The following is a 27,780-nucleotide window of genomic DNA, read 5'->3' on the forward strand; positions in this document are numbered from 1 at the left end:
GTCCTGTCTGCAGAATTCTACACGTCCAACTTCACTGTTTGATCTGCAGGTCCCATGGTGTAAAATGATGACATATTTCAAGTCCTCTCTGAAAAGTCCCTCTTTCCCCCAAACGATCTCTTCATACATTGTCTGTACTTTAGATAAACTCAAGTTCATCCATTCAAATGTCCCTCTGCTGCCTCAGCGATCCCAGAGTGCACCTGGAGGGGAGGGGTCCTTCACACCGGTGTAAACACTTAGCTGTCCACACCACTGTCAAACTCAAAAAATGTAGGCAGCACATGTCTAGTTACTGTAAATAAAACACATCTAATAATTTAAGAGGAATATGTACACTAGTATAAACACCCAAGCGCCATTTAGTTTTTGAAAAAAAAAAATTTCCAATCATTATTTTCAATATAAATGTATGGGCTCTTGGGGGCCCTCTGGTGGCCTCGGGGCCCTAAGCAGCTGCTTAGTCTGTTCATAGGATGGTCCAGCCCTGTGTCCAGTACAGATTAAGCCAAATCTGAGACAGAGGACACGTGGTCTTGTTTTATCTTTTCAAATCCTGATGCATTTGTTTGAAACAAACTTTTAAGGCAGCAGGTTGTTGTTTCTTCCTCTTAATCCAGTCCGGGATCGCCCTTTTCTCTGTTCTTTTACCACACGTCCGCAACAAAAAAAAGAGGCTGCTGCTGTCACTGTCATTTAGCGCGCCGCTTTTGAGCATCCAGGTTTAATTTACCCACAATTTAACCTTCAGAAAAACAGTTCATTGCTGAAACGATTCAATAAAGTAAAAATATAAATGTATTTAACTACAAAATGTGTACTTTTAGAATATTAGGAATAAATCTACTTTTGCTAAGGGAAGATTCAACAATCAATGGGCCTTCTTGCAGCCCTTTGACCCTCCAGCAGGGGGTGCTATTACACCCCTACCACCCCTAGCTCACGCAGTTGTGCAATATGGATATATATCAATTAGTTGTGGAAGGGCAGACCATAAGTTAAGGAAATATTATGTCATAATTGTATTTGCAAATCCAGAAAGGTACGTCCATAGTGCATTAAAAGCCAGTTTAACGTGAACATTTGAATCATAAACCACTATAAGCAGTCTTAAGGTGGCGACATCATAATACATTACATAGATAGTTTTACTTGACTACCGGTGCCACCTTAAATCTCCAGGAAACTGCCCAATCCTGAACTTGGACTGTACTTGGAGCAAAGATTATAAAGAACATTACAACTCTTTTTATTCACGCAAACTGTGGAAAGTAGAAAGATGAAAAAGAGAAACGTGAGAAGAGATGGTTCGCCATCGGGCCAGAAGCCGCCAAAAGTGCAACAAAAGAAGAAGGAACAGACGTGAGTTTGCAGCCTACATAAAACAATGTAGTCTACATTCTGAAGGAAGGTTTGATCTTAACTGTGTAAGTGCACAGTGCTTTGGAGTGAAGGCTGCATTCAGACCAACTATCACTGCATATATAGCTTACCTTAGAGTCAATAAAAACTAGTGTGGCTACTTTCCTGTTTAAATGTGGACCAGCAATCCAAAGTCTAAATGCAGACATTGTGTTAGCCTACCTATTTTCTCCTGCAGTGACCTATAGCGTAATAGAGCATAAAGTAATCTGTCTTGTGTGACTGCTGCCACTGTAAAGTATTTAAGTCAGAAATGCAAGCAATAAGGTTGTTAATAATGGTTATGGTGTTTATTTCTATTATATATATTTGACACATCCCTTTTCAAGCAGTCGGTGTAAATGATAGTGGAATGAAGTAGAAGTTTAAAGTTTAGTTAGTTAAATCCACATTGATTAGTCAATGCCAGATTGTGCAAGGGCAGGTTAATCAGTGTTAGTGACTGAAGTGACTGGGAAATGTTAAGGTGTTCTCTGACACATATAAGTCATAATGGCCTGACTGTTTTGCAAGATGAAAAAATATTATAATAATAATAATGATGATGATGATGATGATGATGATGATGATGATGATGATGATGATGATGATAATAACTTGCATAGCGCTTTTTATGACACTCAAAGACACTTTACACAATTCAATCCAAAACACAAATGAAAGAAAGAGATTTAAAAAAAGGGCATGCAATTATTTGAAGGCAGTTTTGAACTTGTTTTTTTAATTTGCAGGCTTTTGTGAAGATTGTAAGTGTGGATGAGTCTCTGATGTGTTAGGGGAGGAAGTTCCCAGTTTATTTTTGAAATAGAAATATGTATCCTGCACTCTTGATACATGAAACAGGAATGAGTTTTTGGTTATGGGTCCGATCAGTGATATCAGTTTCCCCAAATATCAGTATACATGTGATTTTGGAAATTTAGATAATATTTGGCACCAACATTTTTTCTGTACTGCCATAGTGTCTTTTACAAAAGTGACATGTTTATTTGTGAACTTTACTATAAGTTAACATACATTTGTGATATTTTCTTTGGATTTTAATAGCTTAATAGTGATATAGGCAAATATTGATCGGCCACAACAGCAAGATTAAAAGTTTGCATGGACTGATCTCTGCAACATATGTATAGTACATTGCAATTGAGGGATGGTTCGATATATTTTTGTAGCCAATACTATTATCCGATATTAAGGCTTGTTTATCATATGAGATGTTTATTTAAATTCATCTTTATCCTTTGACAGGTCAACATCATGGAAGAAAATCATCCTCCTGTCTCTCACTGCTGTTGCCATGTTGGGATTCTCTGTGAAAATACTCCCTGAAATAATCCAGCAGGTTGCTTTCATGTACAGACGTAAGTGATATTTCTGCTTATAGTGCTTAGAAGATTAGATTAATAATAGACACAGATGTCTGTGTAGACCCTCAGTCGTCCAGGTCTGATCCATAGCAAACAACAAAGTTCAAATTTGTCAAGTGGACAAATTGTTGTAGGAGTGAAGACGTTTCGCTGCTCATCCAAGTAATTCTTCAGTTCTGGTCAGATTACTGGTGGCCACTGCCTTATATCTATCTGAGGGGACGCTTCTTTAATTCCTCTCAAACTGGACCAGTTTTTGCCTTAAAGTATTTGTGGGTTTGAAAAAGACAGGAATCTCATACTGTCTGAAAATTCTGTCCCAATTTGTCCACCCTAAGGACAAAACCCTGAGCCATAAACAAAGTAATGTAGTCTACCCCATTCAGTGTAGTGAAGAGTGCAGTGAGCATTACATTAGAGAAACTAAACAGCTAATCCATAAGAGAATGTACCAACACCGGCCTGAGAGTTCCTCTGGACCCCAGTCTGCCGTACATCTCCGTCTCAAAGCCACTAACCACTCCTTTTGAAGATAGTAAAGTTTAGATCTTAACCAGAGAAAAGAAATGGTTTGAGAGGGGAGTTAAAGAACCTATTTTTGTTAGGAAAGAGAATCCTTCCTTGAACAGGAATGAGGGCCTGAGACATAATCTCTCCCCCATCTACAACTCCATCCTCAGACCCAGAACAATGAGAACAATAGCAGGGTCGCTAAGGACTGAATAGGGTAGTTTCATCTGAAACTGGTGACAATAGCTGTTTACACTTTCAGTGTGGTTAGCCCCCTCCCATCAGATAGATATAAGGCAGTGGCCACCAGCATTCTGACCAGAACTGAAGAAGCAGCTTGAATGAGCAGTGAAATGTCTTCACTCCTAGAACGATTTGTCCAGTTGACAGATTTGAACTTCATCGTTTGCTATCAATAGACACGGACATAAACATAAATGGACACGGACATAAACATAAATGTAGTTTCATCTGAAACTGGTGACAATAGCTGTTTACACTTTCAGTGTGGTTAGCCCCCTCCCATCAGATAGATATAAGGCAGTGGCCACCAGCATTCTGACCAGAACTGAAGAAGCAGCTTGAATGAGCAGTGAAATGTCTTCACTCCTAGAACGATTTGTCCAGTTGACAGATTTGAACTTCATCGTTTGCTATCAATAGACACGGACATAAACATAAATGCAGTAATCTCTGTATCACTTGTGTTTTTGCTTTTACTAGAATGTGGAAACGGATAACCTATTCATAATTTTTATTTTAGAATAGGAGCCTACCACCTACATGTGTAGAGTGACTGAACAATGCAATGTGCCTTTATTATTTGCTACATTGTTAGTTAAATCTAAAATATATATCTAAATATATTGTGCCACTTGCTAATTCTTCTCAGCTGTGAAAACACTGTTATAGTTGTCTCATAAGAAGTTAGGGGTCTCTTATTTATTTATTGATCGAGTGTTCAACTGTTTTTATTATGGGCCACAAGTCTACAATGAAGATAGCTATCTATAGTCTATTCCTTGCATTATGTTTATAGTAAGACTGCCGTACTTTGTGGACCTGAGCCAACCTGCCGACTTCTCCCTCAATCACACTGTCAACATGTACGTATCATCTGAGGAGGGCATCTCTCTGGGAGTTTGGTGAGTCCTAACATTTGTATAGAGGTAAAATATCAAGGAGCCTTGCACCTTCACATATTCCTGTTTTGTTTTCAAGGCTTACTGTCCCTGAAAGTCAATGGAAGGAGGCGCAAGGAAAAGATCTGAACTGGTATCAGGAATCTTTAGGAGACGGAAATCCTGTTTTCATTTATTTCCATGGAAATACAAAAAACAGGTATAAGTGATGTGGATAAAATATGTTCTATATATATTTTTGACAACTGGTTAATTTCAAGAAGACAGCAACTTCTATTTACAAAAAAAAAAAAACAAAAAAAAAAAGGAAAAATGGGACTAAATGTCATGGATGGCTTTGGCTAGTAAAGTACATGAGATGGGCAGTATCCATGGGTTTCAGAATGGTGACAATTTAAGACCATTGCCATACCAATTAACAATTTAATACAAAATAATATATCTTTTGAATGGGGCAAAGTCTTCAAAATGCTGCATATAACTGGAAGTTGAAATATGTTGTGACATCTTTTTACAGGGCAGCTCCTCATCGCATTGGAGTTTCAAAAGTGAGTAATGACTGAAATAGGATGTTGGGGCTTATCTGTCGGTAAAATACATTTCTCATGTCAGGTTCTGAGTACACTTGGTTATCATGTGGTGGTGCCAGACTACAGAGGTTAGTGAATATTTTGTATTTAATTGCAGGTGTTTTTGTTGCTCATAATACCTTAAAGCAGGCCTGTTAACAATGTTATAGCCTAGTTGTTTCCCCTCACCATCTACTCACCCCAAGTTGTTTTTGTCATCTGCTTGTCCTCATGGAGAAAAATAAATGTAATGCCATACTATGAACATTTCAGGCAAAGCAGTAACATCTTCATAAAGACAACAGATGGCATGTCCTCCACTAGAAATGTTTTATTTTGCACCTTTAAAGTCTATTGCCTATACTTCAAAGCAATGTTAAATCTACATAAATAATAGTGTTAGTTATTCTCTATACCTCTGTGAAGTGTAAATGTTCATGTTCAGGGTTTGGAGACTCCACTGGAGAGCCCACTGAAGATGGTCTGACCACTGACGCCCTCTACATCTACAACTGGGTCAAAGCACGAAGTGGCAGCAGCCTGGTCGTTATCTGGGGCCACTCACTCGGCACTGCGTGTGTACAAATGATTTTCCACATTTTCTCAAAGTGTTGCTGCAATTAAGTGTATCTCAAACCCCCTGTTACATGAATAGTAGACATAGATGATATATATCTTATGAATAGTTTCTTTGATGGTAGTAGCAGATCTAATCCAGTAACGTGAAGCTTCTTATGGCTATAGGGCCACATACAGTAATGACATGGCAGAGTTACATAATAGCTGTCTTTGGTATCCTGACTCCTGAGATATAGTTTCGAGTGTCTTGATTTGGAAATATGTTTTTGTCCAGGGTTTCAACAAATCTTGCAGTAAAACTTCTTGAGAAAGGTACGGCAAAGATAAGTACAGTCTGGTTATATTGAATAAAACTTGTGATTTTTTTCTTCTGTTTCCAGGTGTGGTTCTAGATGGTGTTATTCTTGAAGGAACATTTAATCCTGCTCGAGAAAAAATTCCTGTGAATCCGTTATTTTGGGTAACCAACTCCTAATTTTCAACATTCTAAAGTGCATATCCTCTATTGCTGCTTCATAACACTGTCTTTTTTGTTTTAGTTTTATTATAGTCTTCCTGGTATTAAATATTTATTTATAGGAGATGGAAAGCTTTTCGAATCACCAGTTTTTCCAAACGAGGAAAAGTAAGTCAAATTGAGCTGAACCAACCAGAAATATTTAAGTTTGTCAGGCTTAAAACATTATTCATACTGTTCTTTATATTGGATCATTCAATTTGTTTTTTTTAAAGTTACACTATGTAACTTTTCTTTTGGAGGATCCGCCATCTTCTTGTCTCCACGGAGATGTTATTGCTTTGACTGGTATGTTCAGTATGGCATTGAACTTATCTTTATTTCATTTCTGTTTTGTATTGCTCTACCTTGAAAAAACATGCATTCTGCTGTAAGCAAGCTGGCCTCTCCACAGATCTGACCTGTAACTTTAACTGGTGGGGTCATCATTTTGTGTCCATGGAGATAGATGAGTTTAATGCCTTATTCAGGAACACTCCAGGAAAAGCAATAACATCTCCATGGAAACTAGAAGGTGGTGGCCACAGACCTTCTACCAGAAAAATTACGTAGTGCACCTTTAACGTCAGTGTATGCATTTAGTTTTATTCTGTGTTTATTTTTGTTTAACATATTTTTTCTTTTTGCAGTATAAAGAAAATGAAAAGCCCAATACTATTTCTCCACTCAGAAGATGACCACTTAGCTCGTATTGAGAATGTCGAGGAGGTGATCTTAGTGATGCATAGTTTAAAAATATATGTGTTTTGGCATTTACACTATTGTTTTTCTTCTTCATTCAGTTACGTGAAATAGGAGCTAGTGCCCAGAACAAAGATCGGGTCAAGCTTGTTAAGTTTGATGGGAGCAAAGGCTATCTCCATAATGGACTCTACAGGGACGCCAAACTGCCTGGTGTTATAAAGTAATATGGCATTTTTATAATAACTTACCCATTAACACTTGTTCCCTTGTGTATTTTTTTATGTGATATTTTGCTCTGTCTCCTGTGTAGGGATTTTGTCGCATCTTTATAGTGAAGACTGAACTATAGAAGAAAAAAACAAATGAAATGTTGATTTAAGAAGAATCTATTTTTGTAAAGGTTGCAAAGACTGATGAAGAAAAAAAACATTTGAACATTCCACCACATCATAATAATTGTATAGTTTTTAAACATTCCTGAATTGGTCTAAATGGCAGCATTTTAAGACGCTGGTCCATTTCCCACTGTTGACCTAATAATTGCACTGAATTACCTGTAATTAATTTAAATTTTAGGATATCGAAAATGTGCGATTGTTTACTATTGATTGTGCCATAATGATTAAAAACATGTTAGCTATTGTGGAGTGCTGATTAAGTTTATAATAAATGTTGACACTTACGGTCTTAATATCACAGTCGCACTTATTTAGCTTGTAGAATAAAGATGAATACTGAAAAGAATATTTCAACTCTTTCTCACAAAAGCACAGGGTATGTTGAGGAAAACAGCCTTTTCCTGTCAAGTTTGTTAGTTTCTGCTTAGATAAAGAATATACTTGAAACTGAAATAAAGTCCAGAGAATTTACTTAATCAAATAGAAGATACTAAGCTACACTTGTACCAGGAGTCTGTGTTGACATTCCCATGCAGAAAGTGGATGTTTACGCTTTTGCAATAACTTTTATACTCAAACTATAAAGAGTGGCTACCATGGTTCAGACTTGGCACCTCTTCGTTGGTGCACAGGCCAGCCAGGCCTCTTGGCATTTTGCACTGTCCAATCAGGCTACGATGAGCATCCTTCCGGGGTGTGTCTGAGTAACAAGTCAGGCCATTATTCCTATCTGTAGGTCTTGGCCTATTTAGTTTGTTTGTTATTAGATAGATTGGAATATTTGTCTTGACACATATCTATGAGTCTCAGCTGTTATCACAGTCCTTATCTTCATATGACCTCGGTACAATAATGAACTATAATACTATACTATAGTGTACTGTACTGTACTGTACTATACTATACGTCCTCACAGGTAGGAAATTTAGGCTATAAAATAAAACTGCATGGTACTCTAGTTGTATGTGTACTATAGGGCTGACACCAGTTAATCAATTAATCACAGCCAATTTTAACATTGAGACAACTATAATTGTTAACTAGACTATACACACACTGGAAGAATAGGTACAGCAACGCTCAGTTTCAGTACGCCTATATTTGGTAGTATATTTGCTGAAGTTAAGTTGATGCTATGAAGATGAAAGATGAAGTATTGGCGACAGTTTTGACTTGTGTTTCCATTTGTTCGAGCGAGTATCACTGAAGAAGATTTGGATCATCTGCTGAGAGAAAGAACTGTATAAACACGCAGGTGTAAAAGGGAATATTTGTGACTATTCATGGTGGACTTCATATTTTAACACTGCCTATACACACAGCACAAAGCAGTCCTGAAGGTGGCGTTAATACACCGTCCGCCAATAAAGTCAAGAACAAGTTGGAGCAAGTGTAGTGTAGAGATAAAGGGAGCTCCGAAGAGAAAGGTGAAGCTACTCCAGTCTTGGCAGTCGGATGACGTGGCTGAAGGTTGCGGGCGCTCCGGCGTGAGTGCTGCTGAATGCGCCCCTACACCGCCGCTCTGCGTTTTCATTGGTCCATTTCCACCACGTGACCTGAACTGACCAATCCGGTGCGAGTGCGATGAGCGGCCATATGCGTACGGACGTAGAGCATCCCAAAAATCGCCTCTGTCACACAACCAGGAAGAAGGTGGGATAGCCCTCCCAAGCTAACATCCCAATCTTTCTGCACACTTTCTCCGACAAATCATGGGCCCGTCCAGGTTGAAATCGGCCCTAGTGGCGTTTCTGGTAGCTTTGGGATCTTTATTACCGGTACACGCAGATGAACACGAGCACACGGTAAGAGACGGAGGCCGATTGAAAATAACGTAGCCGTGAAAATAATGGACGTTTGTGCTATGTGCTGTCTGCTAATAGTGTCTTTATATGCACAGTGGGAGACATGACACGTCGCCACAGTTGTATTGTTAATTTTCAGTGCATGTTTTTTGATGTATCTTGCAGTAAAGCTTGAAAATTGCCAGTAAACCTGCTCGCACTTATCGGCCTAACTAGTGCTTATTGCTAGCGGCAGTTGCTAGCCTGTTAGCATGCCCATCATACAAGCTTTTCTTCACACACAAGCGTAAACTCAAGTTAGATCACTAAATGTTCTCTAAAATCTACAGAAATCACTACCAGAATCAATACATTTTATATTCATGTATTTTCAAACAAGGGGATATGAGACAAGAGGACAATGGTTGGTAAATTATCCAACACTGAAGGAAAACACCGGTTCAAAAGGCCCGTCTGTGTCATATTCCTTTTCGACAACTACGTGCTGTAGACTATGCTTTATTATATTGTTCTTAGCTCTTAATCACTTAATATGCTTGTATGAAGTTGGAGTAATGGATTAAAACATATGAATGACAGTACTTCCTTGTTGCACTGCGTTGTGGCTCTAGCTGTTGTGGGCACTAGTCCTAATTCATTTAAAAAAAGGAAATAACATGTAATTGCTTTGAATCCAATGACTGGTTTGTTTCAAAGCTTAAACGCAGCTGTCAGATATCAATAGAAATGTCATATCTTGAGGAAGGCCAAGTGTTCTCAACTTCAAGGCTTTGAATAATAAGTCATTCATGCTGACATACATTTTGTAATTCTGTGGAAAGAGGACTCTTTTAAAGTGTCTATCAGTGGCTGTTCACACGCACATTAAAGCCTGATTATTAACTGACTTCATGACGTTTAAGATTATTTAAATGACATGTAAACCACAAAATCTGATGTGAGTAATCATGGTCTGAAAGAAATGTTATGATTTTACTGTTTACATGTCAATAATATAACTGTAGTATAAGTGTGAATGTAACTGCAATCATTGTTTTAATTGTGATAATTGTTAATTAAAACTGTATTTTAGTGACATTGTGTAGCTGCATAGTGTTGATTACCAATGCATTCAAAATTATGATCTTTTATAACTTTCTAATATGTCTGTTTACCGTATGAACTATTTAATAACTAAAGGAAAACTGTCTTAGGAACAGTAACAGAAGGTTTCCTGGTATATAGGAAGCTTAACCTGCATGTTGTAATGATCAAAGCTTACCACAATTTTAAAATAGAGTTTTTGCATGCCTGTGATTATCATTTTGCTTGTCAGTATTATCTTTCACCCTGCAAATATTATAGCTGCTCTATTACAGTATCTTAAATCCTGAATATATGAAAGTGGTCAGTCAGGTACAACCAGTGTTGCATTTCTGGACTTTCACAATAAAATCCTGTCTTCTTGTTTCCTCTCAGTACACAGATAAGGAGGAAATAGTTTTATGGATGAACACAGTGGGGCCTTACCACAATCGTCAGGAGACGTACAAATATTTCTCATTGCCGTTCTGCGTCGGCAACAAGAAAACCATCAGCCACTACCATGAGACGCTGGGAGAGGCTCTGCAGGGAGTGGAGTTGGAGTTCAGTGGTTTGGACATAAAGTTCAAAGGTATTTACTTACTATAGTTTTAAATGCATACTTTCACCCAATGAGGGCAGTCAGTGCTGCTCATGTTGGCACAAATATTTATGCTGAGAACATTCTCCATAAAATTATACCAATGCATGGCACAAATTATTGCTGTAAAATGCTAATCACAATATACATGGATTGAAATAAATGATCAATCCATAGTAATCCATAGTAAAATATATAGTAAAATCCAATTTGACCAGAACATTTTCAGATGTTTACATTTTGATCCTTGGTTGACAAATAATACAATATTATATTAATGTGATATTTTCTGACACAGTAAATTCAGTTCTATTAAAACAAAATATGTCAAAAGGCAGTCTGAAAGTTGTGTTTGAGCATTATAATGTGATGAAGGCATTGAACTAAATGTGACTACAAGATCTTTGCACAGATGTTTGCAATGAAACAGGGCCGTGGATGCCTAAATCATAGATATTACCGTGTATTGCTTTTCTATTTTGTAGTAGTGCATTCTACTGGCACTAAGTTTATAGTCATTTCATATTTTAAAATGTCCACCTCCAAATATTGCAGATGGGTAATTGGCTGCTCTGGAATCTTTAAAAGAAAAAACGGCATAGACTATGAAAAATCTCATAACATTTTATCTGTAAAAGATAATTTTATAAGTATATCGCAGTGCTAGTCCTAGCCATCTTTTCGATACATTTTTGTGATCCTAATGGCACAGCTGTAATCTGGACTGCTCATATTTACATGGAGTAGTTGCACAGTATCAGGAACATGTTGCTCTTTATCACTGCAGTGACACAATCATTGTTATAAATTCTTACCTTGACATTTAACTAATATTAAATAAAATCTATATCTAAAATCTATTTGAAACTTTTACCTAATCTCATCATGTCTTTCTGATTACAGAGGAAGTGATGCAGACAACGTACTGTGAAATTGAACTAGACAAGAACAAGCGGGATGCCTTTGTCTATGCCATAAAGAACCACTACTGGTACCAAATGTACATCGACGACCTTCCCATCTGGGGTGAGTGACTTCAGATTATGACCTATTCATTAACACAGTTTCATCTATCAAGGTGTGGAAGGAGTTTACTTTCCTAATGATAAATCTTGAGCCACATTCACACATGCAGCCCGACCAGGGAATTAACCTACAATTGTGCAAGAACAGGGTCATGTATCAAAGAAGCCAGAACTGATTTTCCTGTATTTTTAATCTGGCAGTTTCCTGGGAAAATTACCAGTAATGTGCAGGGAAGGGTTTTGTGTGAATTAAGACAGAAAATTGCCAATATCATGACTTGGTTTCCTTTTACTTTGCTGTGTGAGCGCAAATGCCAGGTTATGTGTGATCAGATTGGACCCTGTAATGTTCTATATTTTCTTACCCCATTGTCTGTGCTGCAAACGAGCATATTGTGTTTATCTTGTTGCCCAGAGTCAGAGAAACCAGTTGTGTCCTTGCTTGAATGACTTAGAGATGTAACAAAACACAGTTATCCTATGACCTGCTGAAGGCATGTATGGCTAAATGTATACAGATTTATGCTCTGCTCTGTTGATATCCGTGGATTGTTTGGCTTCAGTGATAAGTGGGTTTTTGTTATTCTAATGATGGATCACACATTGAATCGGTGGTTTTCAGATTCAAGAATGTGACTCAAATGGGGAGCAAGAGACAGTTACATCATTGATAACGTTGCACTTTCTTATGAAATATCCAAAAGGTAAATGCACAAATGTTGATCCTGATCATTTCTGTTTGTGATTAGACACCTGAACCAACTTTATTACAACAAAAAAATCTACATTTTAACAATATTAATTTAAATTTTAGGGGTGCCCCCCATCTTTTTAAATATCATTGGGCTATAGAATGTTGTGATGCCAACTGAAATCCTGCAATTTGGTTTGCTGTGTGTGTACTCGTTTTATACACAAGAGACATCAATCTAACTTTAGTTTACTGATGGTTGTTGAAAGTAGAAATACGGCCTTCTGTAGATGGATTGGTCTCAAATCAAACAGTTGCTTTTTCCATGTGTCACTCGTCACACAGTGCTGTAAAATGACATAAAATAAACAAAGACTTTGAACTCACATCCTGTTGAGTGAGAGTTGATTCTGTGGCTTGCAGATGCATTTGTCCAATGACGTTTCTCTCACAACATTGTCTGAATTATTTAAGAATGACGTGTTCAATACTTTTTATGCACAGGTCAGTTTGTCAGTGTGGATAATTTTTATGGATATTCTCATAGATAATGGCTCTGAAGTGAAGTAAAAATTCAATATTTCAATATTGTTATTTAAAAATGCAATTTAGAAAAATCTTAACATGTGTTCTTTTATTTATTTATTTTTTAAAGGGATTGTTGGAGAGGCGGATGAGAATGGAGAAGACCATTATCTGTGGACCTACAAGAAGCTGGAGATTGGATTTAACGGGAACAGGATCGTGGATGTGAATCTCACCAGCGAAGGCAAAGTCCGACTTATTCCAAACACAAAGATCGCCATGTCCTATTCTGTACGTACTGACAGTTTGAGCATCCTGTTTTCATAAGTTGCCATGGTTTTAAAGAAGACATATTGTGCTTTTGTCTGCTATATAGTATCTATGAAATCCGTGGATCACTGTGTTATGTTTAGAGCATTTTAAATCGCAATATTGATTGATATTGGTTGTAAAATTGCAGTGCCCAATGAAATATTAAGTGTAGATTCCAGGCTGTCCTTTTATGATATGTAGCTGTTAATGTCACAACAAAGTGCCGCACGCTGTCGCCCCCCTCCCATGGATGGCGAGCAGCAGACTTTTAAAAATTTGTGCCAAAATGTCTATGGGCCGCTGGTGAATCCTACATGTATCACTGATTAAGATACATTTGGAGGATGAAGTATGTAAACAGCAGTGGGTGTGTACTAGTGTTCATGAAAACTTAGGTAGTGTTGAATGCAGGAGAAAAATGATTACTCAAACACACATGAATCACTTTCAATTCAACTTTGAGTCGGTAAATGAGAAGAGGAAACAATTATAATATGGTTAAAAGCTCTAAAAACGTGATTTGGAACAGTATATCTCCTTTAAATTTAAATGATTTGCACCTCTGTCAAAAATGAAACTAATAAAAGTCTTTTGTTTTATTTCTCAGGTGAAATGGAAGAAGTCAGATGTGAAGTTTGAAGACAGATTTGACAAGTACCTCGACCCATCCTTCTTCCAGCACAGAGTGAGTTCAAATACTATGCATATCAAAGGGAATTTTTAGCATTTAATTAAGTAAATTAGTTGATTGCCCCTTTGAGCCATGTTCTGTGGCATAGACACTCAGGAATTTTGTATATAACCACAATATCATGAATATGTATGAACACTGATTTAAAATAGTTTTAAAACAATTTAGCAGTTGACTCCTTTGCCTTTGAGAAAGAACCAAGTTTAAAAAGGCCTTGTTCAGCTCTGTGTTTTAAGATTTCATACTGCTTTGTTATGATTTTCTGCCAGATCATTGTATCTCTTGATAAAATTAAACTGAAGTACCCCTGTGCCAAAATGATATACAAATTCCATTGGCTGTGTCATTATCTTAATATTTATCTCTTAGATTTGTACATATATCTGGAGAGAGTACAGTAGCAGAGCTCTGTGTCTGCTCTTTATCGTGACTCTGACAGTACTGATGGCTCAAAGTCTTAATCCTGACCTTTTAAAAAGGACACTACACTAGCACCACAACGGTATCCACCAGCTGCTACTCGCACCCTATCAACTAATTTTCTGGTATTTGTTAAACTGTATTTTGAATTTAAACCACTTTTTTCTGCATACTCATTTTAGATTTCTGTTTAAATGTAAACAATAATTTGTCTTTAAAAAATGTGTAAACTACTTCTTTTAAACTATTTGCAGTGGTCCAAAGTTATTCCTTATTAACTTATGGATACCAAGCGTCCTAATTAATCACTGTGATGAATGAGTTCATAAGCTCTTTTTGCAACTCTGAGATCAGAGCAGAGTTTTGCAGTAATGGTAAAGCTAACAACATCTAGCATGTTAATACGCACTTACTGTGTATCAGACAATAAAATACTTTCTACTTAGATGCGACAGCAAGAGCTAAAGAGCTAAAATACATTAAATATGTGCTGGGGCAAGACATATTTTGCTCAAATACATGGGGAGATACAACAGGTACATCCCCTTTTTAAGGATTTAAATTTAAAATAATATTTCTAGTAGAAATAATTGGTACTACAGTCATGGTGGAAATCTCTCTTGGCTCCATTCTTATTGCAAAGAACTTTCCTTTATAGGTGTTGTATTGCCACTTTACCAAATCAATGTGAGTGTGTGAATGTGAATGTGTATTGTTGTGGTTTAGAAATATTGGCCCTTTTATTTGTCCTATTGATTTTACAGCACAAGGTCAAAAATATAGAATTAACTTCAGCTTCCCATGTATTTTAATCACTCATTTTATTTTCTTACATCTATTATTTGCAACCTGCTGGTGTGAGGACATCATTAATTCTTCTGTCTTGAGGTCATATTGTAGCATTTGTCTGCATCTTACTTTTGCTTCAAGTTCTAATGTCAAAGATTTTTAGAATATAACTTTTACTTTACAGTGACCCAGACATGTCTCTGTGATTTACAGTTGAAACTTATTTGAAAGTAAGTTTTTAGGGCTTGTACTGTACAGGCATGAACCATCCATATTTGGGTCAAGCTAAAAATATTTTCACAATATCAGTATTCAGCCGCTGCCTTAACAAATTCAGGGTATTTCAAATGTGTGTAATTATAGGTCTGGCCTTGACTTGTTCTGTGAAGTTGAAGCTCAAGAGACATTGCTGTTTATTGCCTTTTATCATTCCTGCTTTTAGTACTATATAAATTCATGTTTTGTTTTGTTTTAGATTCACTGGTTCTCCATCTTCAACTCCTTCATGATGGTCATCTTCCTGGTTGGTCTGGTGTCCATGATTTTAATGAGAACACTGCGGAAAGACTACGCCAGATACAGCAAAGAGGAAGAAATGGATGACATGGTAAATTAACCACCTACTTTTGTTTGTGTCTTTTGAAATCCAAGTGTCATCGTTATTATAGATGATTTATGTGAGGCCGAAGCCGAAATAAAAGTTTGCATAATATTTACATAATCACTTCTTGTACTACCTCAATATTGCAGGATTTTTTTATTAGTGAGATCTATTGAAAAATGAGTATCACATATTGCAATAGCTGTTTTGTGTGTGCAGAGTATAAGCTATAACAAAGAGGGTCATATAACAATATAAAGGGATATTTCTGCACTTTAGTTGGGTATTTTATAATCCATTCAGGGTTTGAGTGACACTTGAATCTTATTTACATGCACACACATATTTGTAGCACATTTAATATCATCTGAATATCGTCACGGCAATAAACACAAAATAATTAACTTGAATTTTTGTCTGCTCATTTTCAACTGGAAGAACTTTGAAAACAATACTGAAATGAGCAATGACATAGTATCAAACACCAAAGTTACATTTCCCTCAGCAGTCCACATCTATCTAAGCACTGGTTTCAGAACAATAGTTAGACAGTTACCATAGTGATTAACCATATAACTAAATATTATATGCATTTTAGGACTTTTTTACATTCAAAAGCTATAAGTTGCATATAACAGGAAGCTAAATTTTTACTTCCACTGATTTTATTTGGCAAAATATCCCAACTAGGCATCATGTTTCTAATTCTTCCTGATTGTGCACCAACAGGACAGAGACCTGGGGGATGAGTACGGCTGGAAGCAGGTTCATGGAGATGTGTTTCGGCCCTCCAGTCACCCACTTATCTTCTCATCTCTCATCGGGTCGGGTTGCCAGATATTCTCCGTGTCCCTCATTGTGATCATCGTGGCCATGGTGGAGGATCTGTACACAGAGTGAGTGAGACCAGATTTTCCTGCTTAACTCAGAATAGCCCCACTATGAGTATTGTGATGGTAATAGATTAAGGCGGAAGACAAGTACCAGAGCAAGTTCTGTGCTTGGGTTTCAGATGACATTACAACATTCCATACACCAATAATATTTAATACAGATGGGGCAGATAAATAAATATTGTTTAAGAGCTGATTTTGTTGTAATACAGTGATTTCTTGGGTGCAGTCACTAACAGAAATAGTCAGGACCAACAATTGTGCATTTGCCTTATTTCATGGTGAAGTACAATGTTATCAATAGGAACAACTGGCTCTTGCTCCCATCTAGGATTACGGCAGTATCCCGTTCTATAATCTGAAAGGTGGTAGCCCTATTCCCTCACAGCAAGGAGATTCCAGGTTCAGTGTCCCAGGTTGGGTTAAGTTTCCTTTCAGTATGCTAGTCCCCTCCATCAACCCCATTATCTTCCAGGGTGAGGGTTATTTAATCCTGACCAAGATCCTAACTTGAGATCTGAAGATGAGTTCCCGGGCCCTACACTATGGTTGCCCACCTCTCACTGGTAAAATTTTAAGGACGGAACACTGCAACTGCAACACAATGGCTATTAAATGCTGTATGAACAATGTAAAATTTAAGTTTTATCAAGAAAAAAAGTAAAAAATGAAGGAACTAGCATGCATTACAAACTTTTTGCATTAAGAGGATGACGGTAAGTAGAAAGTAATGCTGAGTAATATATTTTCCTAAGCATTGATTTGTACAGACCTTGCCCTACAAGATCAGTTGGTACATCCAGTTTTGCAGGTAATATTATAGTTGTATGAAAACCTATTAGTACTAAATTATGAAAGAGTTGTACACAAGTGATTTCTATGCAGCGGCTGTCATTAGCTTATTTTTGTGCTTATGTAATTTGGAAGAGTGCATGCTTGACAACACTTTATTTCTGCAGGAGAGGATCCATGCTGAGCACCGCCATCTTTGTGTATGCCGCCACCTCTCCTGTCAACGGGTACTTTGGAGGAAGCTTGTACGCAAAACAAGGAGGTAATAGTTTAACGAATAATCCTATTTCACCATAGTAGAGATCTAGTACTTTGCATATCCCTTTTGGCAATGCTGTTCTTATTTTGTTACACAGGAAGGAGGTGGATAAAGCAGATGTTTATTGGGGCGTTCATGATCCCTGCTATGGTGTGTGGGACGGCCTTCTTCATAAACTTCATTGCGATTTATTACCACGCCTCCAGAGCCATCCCCTTTGGGACCATGGTAAGTTTCACACTGCAGCACCTCCCTGTGGTTTGGACAGAATATCTGGTTTTCAGAGTATGAAAAGTATGCTCTGACCCAATAGATAATAATCTAGAATTCAAATCTACATAAAACATAATTTTACATTCGCTGAAATTCTTATTGTCTATCAAACCTACACAGTTTATTTAAATACTGCATTGAATCATAAAGAAAACAAGAGAACAGTATGCAGAGCATGCTCTGACCCAATAGATAATCTGGATATGTGGTTTGGGTCTTAAGGTTGAAAAATGATTAAGGTTCACACAAAAGTTATCTGTATTATGAAATGTTTCAAGGCTCAAGAAAACCTAGATTATGAATAGTTATTAAATCATCACATAAATGAAGAGGTAAAAATGCCTCCAAACATTTCAAAAGTGAAATAATATGTAAATGAAATGTAAAGTATACTGAAAAGGTTTAGTTAATTCTTGGTGCATGTTAATGTTGATGCAACTTCTTAACAACATGTATATATTGGCATAAATCTCCACTATTAAAGAAAGTATATTTTGGAAAATAACAGGTTTACCAAGATTCCCATTAATAGAATAGAATAGAGGCTATTGTAGCCAGCCAGTCTATAAACAAGCTGAACCAACAGCTACTTCATACTTAGTTACTTTTATATGTTTATGAAAGCGACTGTGTTTAATCTATAATTAGTTCTTTTGATTAGCAAAGGCAATAAGTAACATTTATACAAGTAATAAGATGATTCAAATATGTCTCGCTTGTGCCACCATACTCTCAGTATAAACCTGTGGGAAACACTGGGTTTAGACAGATAATGCAACAATAATGTTAAAAACGGTAAGAAAATCCCCCGAACGCCTGACTACTGATGTAAGAGGGTGAGAGATATGTGTTTAATTATATAAACTGTATTTGGAATATAAAAGTTGTATAAGGTCTTTACACAAGCAAAATAAATTCAACAATCTTTTCCACTGCACTGACAAAATGTTTCTCTTTCTTCATTGACATTAACTTGAATAATAATAATAATAATAATAATAATAATAATAATAATAATAATAATAATAATAAATAATTTGAAATTATATAGCCCTTTTTTGGACACCTTACGATGCTTAACATCTTATCAGTAACTTCTACAAGGACACAGATTCAAAAGAAGTAGTAATGACGATGCAGCCTTTCTGTTAAATCTACAATATCCACATTTTGTCTTGATGGGTGATCTATTAAAACTCTATTTCCCTGTCTGTAGGTGGCTGTGTGCTGTATCTGCTTCTTCGTGATCCTGCCTCTGAACCTCGTGGGAACCATTTTGGGGAGAAATCTTTCAGGACAGCCAAACTTTCCCTGTAGAGTCAACGCTGTCCCTCGACCAATCCCTGAGAAGAAATGGTACGAATACTATTGGTTTAAATTATGCATTTAAATTTTGCCATATAATTCTGCACTGTATTATTTCTGAGCAGCGTATTTGTTTGTGACAGTTCAGCCCATTATTAGTTTAATATGCACTATGCAAGTATTGTGTAGAGGGGATGATCTACCTTTTATTCAGTTTTAGATATATTATTGCTAAGAAAATACCTTGAAAAACATGCATTCATATTGTAAGTGGGCTTGGCATAATGGTGTCACATGATTGTTTCAGTGGAGATAAGTTCAGTGCTATACTGTGGAACATTCCAGGCAAAGTCATATCATCTCAGTAGTCTGACTGTCTCACTGATTAATTAGTGTACACATTCTTGACTGGAAAGCAGTACTATATTGCGTCAAGATATGATAAAGAGGAAATATGATCACTCAAGTTGACACGCTTCATCTGTTTAGGACATCCAGAGTGACAAAGTTGGTGTCTCAGATAATGGGTAGATACATAGGGCCTGTTGCCAAAAAGAAATGAGTAATAAGACTGAAACAACCAAAATCAAATGCAATGGTTTCAAAAAGTTTTATTGTCCATCAAAAAACAGGATATATTCTCTGACATGATCACGTTCTAATATCTATATCTAACTAAGAATGCCATCAATTTCAGAACATGAAGACAGAGGCCATACTATTTAAATAAATGCACCCTTTGGGATTTGATTACTGTGCCTCTAAATTGTGATTTGATTTGATTATCATTTTGTTTTTGATGTACTTGGAGGTTGGAGATGTAGCAAAAATGGATAATATTGCGATTGTTGTTTTGGAGATATGCAAAATTAGGATATCCAGTATAAATGACCTCAAAAGGAGACAGAAACCTCTAGTGTAAAACAAAACAAAGGTATAAAGTGATATATCTGCATTTTATAGTCCATTCACCTTTGTGAGACTTGAACCTCAACCAATACTTTTACAGGCACATTTTTAGCACATTCCTGATGTGCTGTTAAAGTATTGTCTGAATATTGGTATTGAGATAATGCGAAAAATATTCAGATATTCATTTTTATCAATATTGTCCACCCCAAGATATACTTAAAGTGCATTTGACAGATTAATATATATTTTGCAATTAGGTGATTTGGTGGGATAGTACCTGTGGTGAAGAATATTTATCATAGTTTTACATCAGTTAAGTGGCAGTTTGTGAAGGAAAGTAGAAAATAAGAAGTTGAAAAATACAAGAAGCTGCAGTGAGTTGTAAAAAAGAATGGCTCCATCTCCGTCATCAGCTCTCATCAATTCTGTTCAAAATGCAGGGACACTGTATGCACATGAAAGGCTTTTTCTGGCACTTTAAATATTAAATTATACAATAGTTGACTTAAATCAGTTTTAGCCCTTGTTAACATTGCTGCAAGGTAACATACCTCTACATCTATTTAAGTTTTTTAGTAAAAGCTTAAGTCTAATGTAATCTAATGTGTTTCAGGTTCATGGAGCCAGCTGTCATCGTGTGTTTGGGAGGAATCCTTCCATTTGGATCTATTTTCATTGAAATGTATGTTGATAAAATAACCAATAGAAGATTATATTTCCAGATTAATCCTGACTTAATCCATGTTGTCCAGGTACTTTATCTTCACGTCGTTTTGGGCTTATAAAATCTACTACGTGTACGGGTTCATGATGCTGGTGCTGGTGATCCTGTGCATCGTCACAGTCTGCGTCACCATTGTGTGCACGTACTTCCTGCTAAATGCCGAGGACTACAGATGGTGAGGACAAAACTAATAAAATTAGACCTGGTGTTTTTGGGTTATTTTAAATGTAGTTATTTCAACATATTAACTATGGACAAATACACTGCCTGGCCAAAAAAAAGGTCACACACTCTAATATTTCATTGGACCACCTTTAGCTTTGATTACGGCACACACTCGCTGTGGCATTGTTTCAATTTTGCTTCTGCAATGTCACAGGATTTATCTCCATCCAGTGTTGCAGTAATTTTTCACCATCGTACATTGATGATGGTAGAGTCTGACCACAGCACAAAGCCTTCTCCAGCACATCCCAAAGATTCTCAATGGGGTTAAGGTCTGGACTCTGTGGTGGACAATCCATGTGTGAAAATGATGTCTCATGCTCCCTGAATCACTCTTTCACAATTTGAGCCCGATGAATCCTGGCTTTGTCATCTTGGAATATGCCCGTGCCATCAGGGAAGAAAAAATCCATGGATGGAAAAACCTGGTCATTCAGTATATTCAGGTGTCAGCTGACCTCATTCTTTGAGCACAGACTGTTGCTGAACCTAGACCTGACCAACTGCAGGAGGCTCGTGCCTATTTGCTTAGTTAAATCCAGGTGGCGACTTTGTTTTTGGCAAGGCAGTGTATCAGGTGATTGATAAATCCATGTTTTATTAATAAAGTTTATCTGGGGATAAGGCAAATTTGCTAACAAAATGCTGCAGTGTTCAAAACAGTCCTAACTTTTTATCATTCTGAAAGTTTAGATCAAGTTATTTCCGACTACCGTAACACCTTCATAAAAAACTACAAGCCAGTGTCCACTTAATGTCAGTTCCATTTTTGGGCAAATGGAGAGACTTGTATTAGATGGAAGAGCATCTCACATAGAACCTAAACTAAAGCAATATTCAAATGACTGTTTGCTTGAATGTAGACAGTTTGAACTGGCTAATTCTGAGCAGAAAAGCAACAAGGATATTTCCTAATTTGTTTTTAATGAGTTCTTCTTTTTCCAGGCAATGGACCAGCTTCCTGTCTGCTGCCTCCACGGCGGTCTATGTTTACATGTACTCCTTTTACTACTATTTCTTTAAAACCAAGTGAGTTTGTACACATCACCACACACGTCTGATTGAATGAAGAGTTCTGGTCTTATCAATTTACCTCTCTCACTCTCTTTTAGGATGTATGGGCTTTTCCAGACGTCCTTCTACTTCGGCTACATGGCAGTTTTCAGCACTGCTCTGGGAATCATGTGCGGTGAGTTTGAGTGTTAGGAATGTATTGCAAATGAGTTGATTGTGTGGATGGATACAAGTAACAATACATGAGTCATTAATTCTCAAAAGATTATTTTTTTCGGACTGAACTGTCATTAAGTGAAGTAAGGATGGCACTGTAATTGGGGCCCGAGCACGAATGTGCGAGGAGGGCGTGTCCGCGACTCGTCCACCCCGCACTCGTGCCAGACCCCTATTGTATTTGTACAATTTTGGGAAAAATCGCAAAAAAATCAAGCAGGAAACAATAATGTATAGACAAGTGGTATTAAAAATTAGAGTTCAGTGAGCTCGAAATTTGAGTGAAGACCCATGGAGAAAGACGGCTCAGTAGCGCCACCTCAAAAATTATAGGTCACGTCAGGACATGTAAAAAATGATATTATGGCCCCGCCCTAAATCCTACAGGAAGACCATTGGATAAAACCTGGGATCGACAATATCACTGATCAAAGTCTTTTGACAAAAAAAAAGTTTGTCATAATCTAATTAAATTTGGTACACTCATTCTTTATGTAACACTGAGCAAAAAATTGAATTGGTACCACACTGTATCACCAATGTGAATGTGGCCATTTTGAATCAAAGTATGCAGATCTCCAAAAAACAAACTTGTGCAAGGGTTTTATCCAACAGAAGATGACTCACGTTATTGCCTTCACATATTGTTTAAATTAGAGCTAAACAGTTTAACTGTACTGTTCGCGTGAAAAGTGCTGATAAGAAAGGCCTCGTGTGGCGTATCAATTTAACCACTAGGAACCACATTGCTTGGGCCAAATGGCATTCTGCAGGGCCTCTGGCAGCTTTAACTTTGAAACTAGTGGTCAGTGTGATTAGCGAACGGTAGTTTTTTGTTTGTTTGTTTTTTTTACAAAGTGGACCAACTGCCTTTGCCGCCCTGTAGGGAGGGATGGGAGCTTCAACTGAAGGACAGTGATAAGATTGCACAGCTAGTTATTTTTTATAGTTATTTTTTCCAGAGTTTATATTGAACCGATTTGTATTTTCTGGTAAAACTGCACATGCACTGGGAAAACAAGGTATCAATACTGTGTGAGTGAAACATTGACGACTCTATATAAAGCAATAAATCTACCATGAAAATTGTGAAATGTCAATTAAACAACATACAACACATTACAACACAAAATCTATGAGATTTTGACCACCATTTGTTATAAACTAGGGCTAAACCTAATTTTTTTATAAGACTACAACAATATCATAGTAGTTCAAACTAAGAAATTACCCAATGGAGGACAAGAATGTGCACAGAAGACTTTCTGGAACCATATAGAGAACAGTAACTGATTTGACTCTGCAATGTGCTGTAGTTTTTATTGAATGCCAATAAATCAAGAGGAATGTGTCTTCCTCCAAGAAAATAATTTTCTAATCCACCTAGTGAAGCGGCAGATGGAAGATCTACCCCTGGGTTTGGGAGACGAGAGCAGCTCTGCATGGACTCCAGGCTCTACTCGACTCTTAGTCTCTACTGTGTCAGGAGTCTCTACTGCATCAAGCTCCACTGTATCAGGAGTCTATACTCCATCAGGCTCCACTGTATCATCAGGCTTCACCATATCAGAAGTCTGTACTGCATTAGGCTCCATTGTATCAGGAGTCTCTCCCGTGTCAGGAGTCTCTCCCGTGTCAGGAGTAACTAGAGGCTCTACTGGATCAGCAATTAGTTCAAGATCAAAAATCAGTTCAACAGCAGGGTTCTGCTCAGATAAAAGGAGAGCAGGTGACTCCTGGTCTTCAGTGGAGTCTGGAAGCTTCTCTTGATGGCATACTAAAATATCAAGCATCCACAGGATGAAATTAGGGATTAGGGACCACTTCCAGGACCACCTCACTTGGCTAAAGCAGACAGGGCATGTCCTCTGCATTTTGGAACAGTAAACTCTCAATGCAGCCACTTTAGAAGCATAAAAATTCTTATAACTTTTGCAAACATTGTCAGATTCAGACAAACCCAATGTAGTCAATGTGTCTGCGTATTTTGATGAGCTGGACAAAATGATGTGTGGATTAAAATTCTATCTTTAAAAATGGCTCTCCAGCACTCCCTGCAAAGTTACAATGGGCCATAAGCATTTATCTCCAACATGACACTGGAAATATTGAATCACATGTCACAAGCTAAGGTTGATATGTAGTTCTCACACTGTGGCGTCCCCTTGCTCGGTCGTAAGGGCTGCGAGGGCCCTTTATTATTGCTTACAGTTTTAAGGTATCTTATAATTTAGCTTATACTGTGAAACGATCGTAAATATACAAGTAATTCAGTCCACTTTGTGTTCCTTTAAACCGTATCAGTGTCAGTTTCTTTACTGTGGTCAGTGAACAGAATTCACAAACTAGGTATTTTCTTTGGTGATATAGTGCTGCTTAAAACAATTAATAATAATGGTAATTATAAACTATTGTTTGCATGCCTTTGTTTTATTTTATCATAAAGTATTGGATACAGACTGCATATCTTACTGTATTATATTGACTGATTAGAAATGCAAAATATACCATATGGACAAAAGTAGCAGTGACAAACTGTATTGTGTGTAAATTAAGTGAAATGACTACTGCGGTTAAAGTATAGTCCCCTGGCAACCATTTGCATTGAAAGTCCTACACAGATGTATTGATATGACACGTTTGCGACCCTGCATTGATTTTCACATTGGTAACAGTTGATGTTTGCTCTGCAGGTGCTGTGGGGTACATGGGGACAAGTGCCTTTGTGAGGAAGATCTACACAAACGTGAAAATCGACTAAAGATGTGAAACTACCACAGGAACAGGGATCTGAGCGGATTTGCCTCCAAGAATCTGGGAAGACGGCGGCACAAGTCATTCTTTAGTACTTTTCTTTTTTGCAAAGAGATTGAGAGAATCTCACTTTATACAATGTAGTTTTTTCCATTTCTTTCTGAATGAATTTCTGCGCCGCTAAACGACAAGAGCAAATCTGTGAGCATAAGAGAGGTTTGGTTTTTATCTAAAGCTTTCAAAAATAACATACTGCGGTTGGGGCAATGGTGAAGGCTGCATTGGCTCCTTATTGGTTTCCTCCGGCCCAGTCCCACCTGAGACCAGTGAACATACATGTGTATTGATGGACATAGTGTAGCTCTCTTCAGTGAAGAGGCCTAAGTGTATTGAAAGCCTTTGTTTATTGTGTCAGAGAACATTGGAGTTGGGTCTGTGCCCGTTTTTCTGACGTCGTTTCTATTTTGTATTCTTGAAGTCACATGGCGTTACTACCACAGTGCAGTAGTTTGTTCAGATTTACTTTTCACCCCAACAAAAATAATTAAAAATACTGTTGTCACTTACAAATCATTCCCCCATTGCCATTTACTCCTCTTTGATTCCCTGTTACAGTAGCAGTCCATGCCGTCTATATATTTTAGTCTCGCGGTTTCACTGTACAGCCCAGAGGTGCAGTCAGAACTAATTTTTTTACAAAGAGGACGTTTGCCGTGGTCCTGTTTCCCCCATTTAAGTCTTGTTTTCTTAATGTTTGGGTTTGAATGAAGTCTACTTGTAAAGATAATATATGAATGAGGGGGGAGTGTATATAACCTTAATAATGTACCTTTAGATGTAGATCCCAAATGTATTTTCGTTGTACAGGTTTACTACAGGGTGTTTGTTTTTTTTTGTTTTTTTTAATGAATCATTCAGTTCAAAACAAAAGATTATATTTTGGTTATTTGGTTCAGTTTTTTTCCCTCTGTTCGGTGCTTGCGGTGGGGCTGGTGGCGTTGTTACATCTTGCCTGAAATTGCATGAAGTTTTCACCAAACCATATTTCACTCTTCTCACTGCAGCTTTTAATTTCCATAGAATATTAGTACAATATTAGTAGTTTGGGTTTTTGAAAAAGACCTATTTATTCTAGTTGTGTATTTAATGTTTTGGGACAAGGTGTTTATTGTAGCTCTTGTAATTGGCTTTGGTGGGCAGCAAAGCGAAAGAGGTTTTCACAATATTAATTCAGTTGTTACTTTAGATACTGGCTCACCCTATTGTACTCATTTACCAAAACTACTGTTAATTTTACGAAGTGGTTCATTTTCCTTCTGTGTGCAATTCTAGTGAAGCATAAGTACTATCAAGTTCTATCACTATTGCATCTCTATATCAGTGTGTCAAATGGACTGCCTAAAAGTTGAACATTAATACAGTTAAAATTGCTTTCTGGATGGCCAGTCTAGGCACTGTCTAATGGGAAAATAAGATTATCCATTTGTGTTTGCTTTGAAACCATTTCCAATTAACACTTTATTTGGTAGGTCAAAAGTCTAGATTTTTGGTCCATGAAGGCAAGGACCAAGCTGGACAATAGAGAGATCTAGGTAGGTTTAGAGATTATGTAGAATTAGGGTATGGTGTAGCAAGTAGACTAAGGGTTACTGCACTTGTAGCAACTGAGAAAGTGAAAGATGTAATGTAACAGCAGGTTTGATACAGATTGTGTTGTAGGCAGAAGTGAATATGTAAACGTGAGTATAGCTAGCTTGTCTGCTCCCCATTGATTATTACACGAGCTACAAACGTACACAGCTACTTTCAGTCCTTGTTTCTAAAACCCAAATGAAAATCGGCACCTCGATTTAAAAACATACATTTTCCTACTCTTGGTTTATTCCATTATTTAAAGCTTTAAGGCTCTACATCTGCGGGTAAGCCATCTCCCTCCTGTTTAGTTTTCTGCCTAACCCTAAAACATCTTGTGAATGTCAGAGGAATGAGGCAGTGTGCTTTATTTCTACATACTGTACAAAGTGAAGTTTATGGACACTTTTGATGTTTTCATAGCCACCAAACGAGCAGGAGTGTTTCGATGCTTTGTTCCCACTTTGTGTAAATACCGTATATACCCTAAATGTATGAGAAGTGGCAATGCCTTTTTTTCTAATTTCCAGTTCTCGCCCCACTGAAGTTGATTTGGCACCTCATGTTGTGTACCGATGTCTGATTAGACATTTTGAACCTGCATATTAACTTGCTGTAAAAAGAGAAAATAAACATGTTTATGTACAGGGGTTACTAAGCGTGGTCCATGTCCTATGCATCTTAATCTAGTAACGTCACAGCGCCCTCTGGTGTTGATGAGTATAACATCTCTTGGTACTCAAAAGGTATTGGAAATTAAACAAGGGATTAATACATTGCTGTGTATCCATTAATAAAAACTGTTAAAGTGGACATAGTTTGCATAAGCATTTTTTTAGGGAATATAACCTATAAATTCTTTATTGCTAGTATGACAATTTTCTTATCGGTTTTGTACATGTCTTTCTCTGGGCCTCTAAATATTGTCAACATAATTGGTCAATCATTGTGTCTACAGGCTAAAGACTAGATGCATTGCAATAAAATGAATAATTTTAGAATAAAGAATATCTTTATTAACCCACTAAATTTGACAAATACAGATGTGCATGAGACTATTCATGGCCATAT

The 27,780-nt window shown here is 37.2% G+C and overlaps 2 protein-coding genes across 2 annotated transcripts; both read left to right on the top strand.

The window, feature by feature from the left end:
• Positions 1–1,209: 1,209 nt before the first annotated feature.
• Positions 1,210–7,479, top strand: si:ch211-117n7.7 (Monoacylglycerol lipase ABHD12-like). The gene is made up of 13 exons (XM_033979632.2): positions 1,210–1,362; positions 2,671–2,783; positions 4,339–4,444; positions 4,521–4,640; positions 4,959–4,989; positions 5,054–5,099; positions 5,456–5,585; positions 5,864–5,901; positions 5,970–6,049; positions 6,129–6,214; positions 6,736–6,814; positions 6,889–7,010; positions 7,101–7,479. Exons 1-13 carry the CDS (start codon positions 1,280–1,282, stop codon positions 7,120–7,122), a joined length of 1,056 nt encoding a protein of 351 aa, XP_033835523.1. The 5' UTR covers positions 1,210–1,279; the 3' UTR covers positions 7,123–7,479.
• A 1,103-nt stretch (positions 7,480–8,582) lies between these two features.
• tm9sf3 (transmembrane 9 superfamily member 3) lies at positions 8,583–27,359 on the top strand. Its single transcript, XM_033979206.2, has 15 exons — positions 8,583–8,993; positions 10,452–10,647; positions 11,560–11,682; positions 13,028–13,188; positions 13,817–13,894; positions 15,585–15,716; positions 16,440–16,606; positions 17,563–17,657; positions 17,752–17,882; positions 19,144–19,283; positions 20,758–20,826; positions 20,897–21,043; positions 22,039–22,122; positions 22,206–22,282; positions 25,017–27,359. The coding sequence occupies exons 1-15, from the start codon at positions 8,901–8,903 to the stop codon at positions 25,082–25,084; spliced, it is 1,761 nt and encodes a 586-aa protein (XP_033835097.1). The 5' UTR covers positions 8,583–8,900; the 3' UTR covers positions 25,085–27,359.
• The last annotated feature ends 421 nt before the right edge of the window (positions 27,360–27,780 follow it).

Source organism: Periophthalmus magnuspinnatus, chromosome 15 (genome assembly GCF_009829125.3).
Source record: "Periophthalmus magnuspinnatus isolate fPerMag1 chromosome 15, fPerMag1.2.pri, whole genome shotgun sequence".
Lineage (NCBI taxonomy): Eukaryota > Metazoa > Chordata > Actinopteri > Gobiiformes > Gobiidae > Periophthalmus > Periophthalmus magnuspinnatus.

What these genes read in the sequence shown, in the direction of transcription:
- si:ch211-117n7.7 (XM_033979632.2), top strand. Translation starts at nt 1,280, where the DNA reads ATGAAAAAGAGAAACGTGAGAAGAGATGGTTCGCCATCGGGCCAGAAG. An exon ending in GGTTGCTTTCATGTACAGAC is followed by an intron (nt 2,784 to 4,338) that starts GTAAGTGATATT and finishes TTATGTTTATAG; the next exon opens with TAAGACTGCCGTACTTTGTG. An exon ending in GTTTTTCCAAACGAGGAAAA is followed by an intron (nt 6,215 to 6,735) that starts GTAAGTCAAATT and finishes TTCTTTTTGCAG; the next exon opens with TATAAAGAAAATGAAAAGCC.
- tm9sf3 (XM_033979206.2), top strand. Translation starts at nt 8,901, where the DNA reads ATGGGCCCGTCCAGGTTGAAATCGGCCCTAGTGGCGTTTCTGGTAGCT. An exon ending in CCATCCCCTTTGGGACCATG is followed by an intron (nt 17,883 to 19,143) that starts GTAAGTTTCACA and finishes CCCTGTCTGTAG; the next exon opens with GTGGCTGTGTGCTGTATCTG. An exon ending in AATGCCGAGGACTACAGATG is followed by an intron (nt 21,044 to 22,038) that starts GTGAGGACAAAA and finishes TTCTTTTTCCAG; the next exon opens with GCAATGGACCAGCTTCCTGT.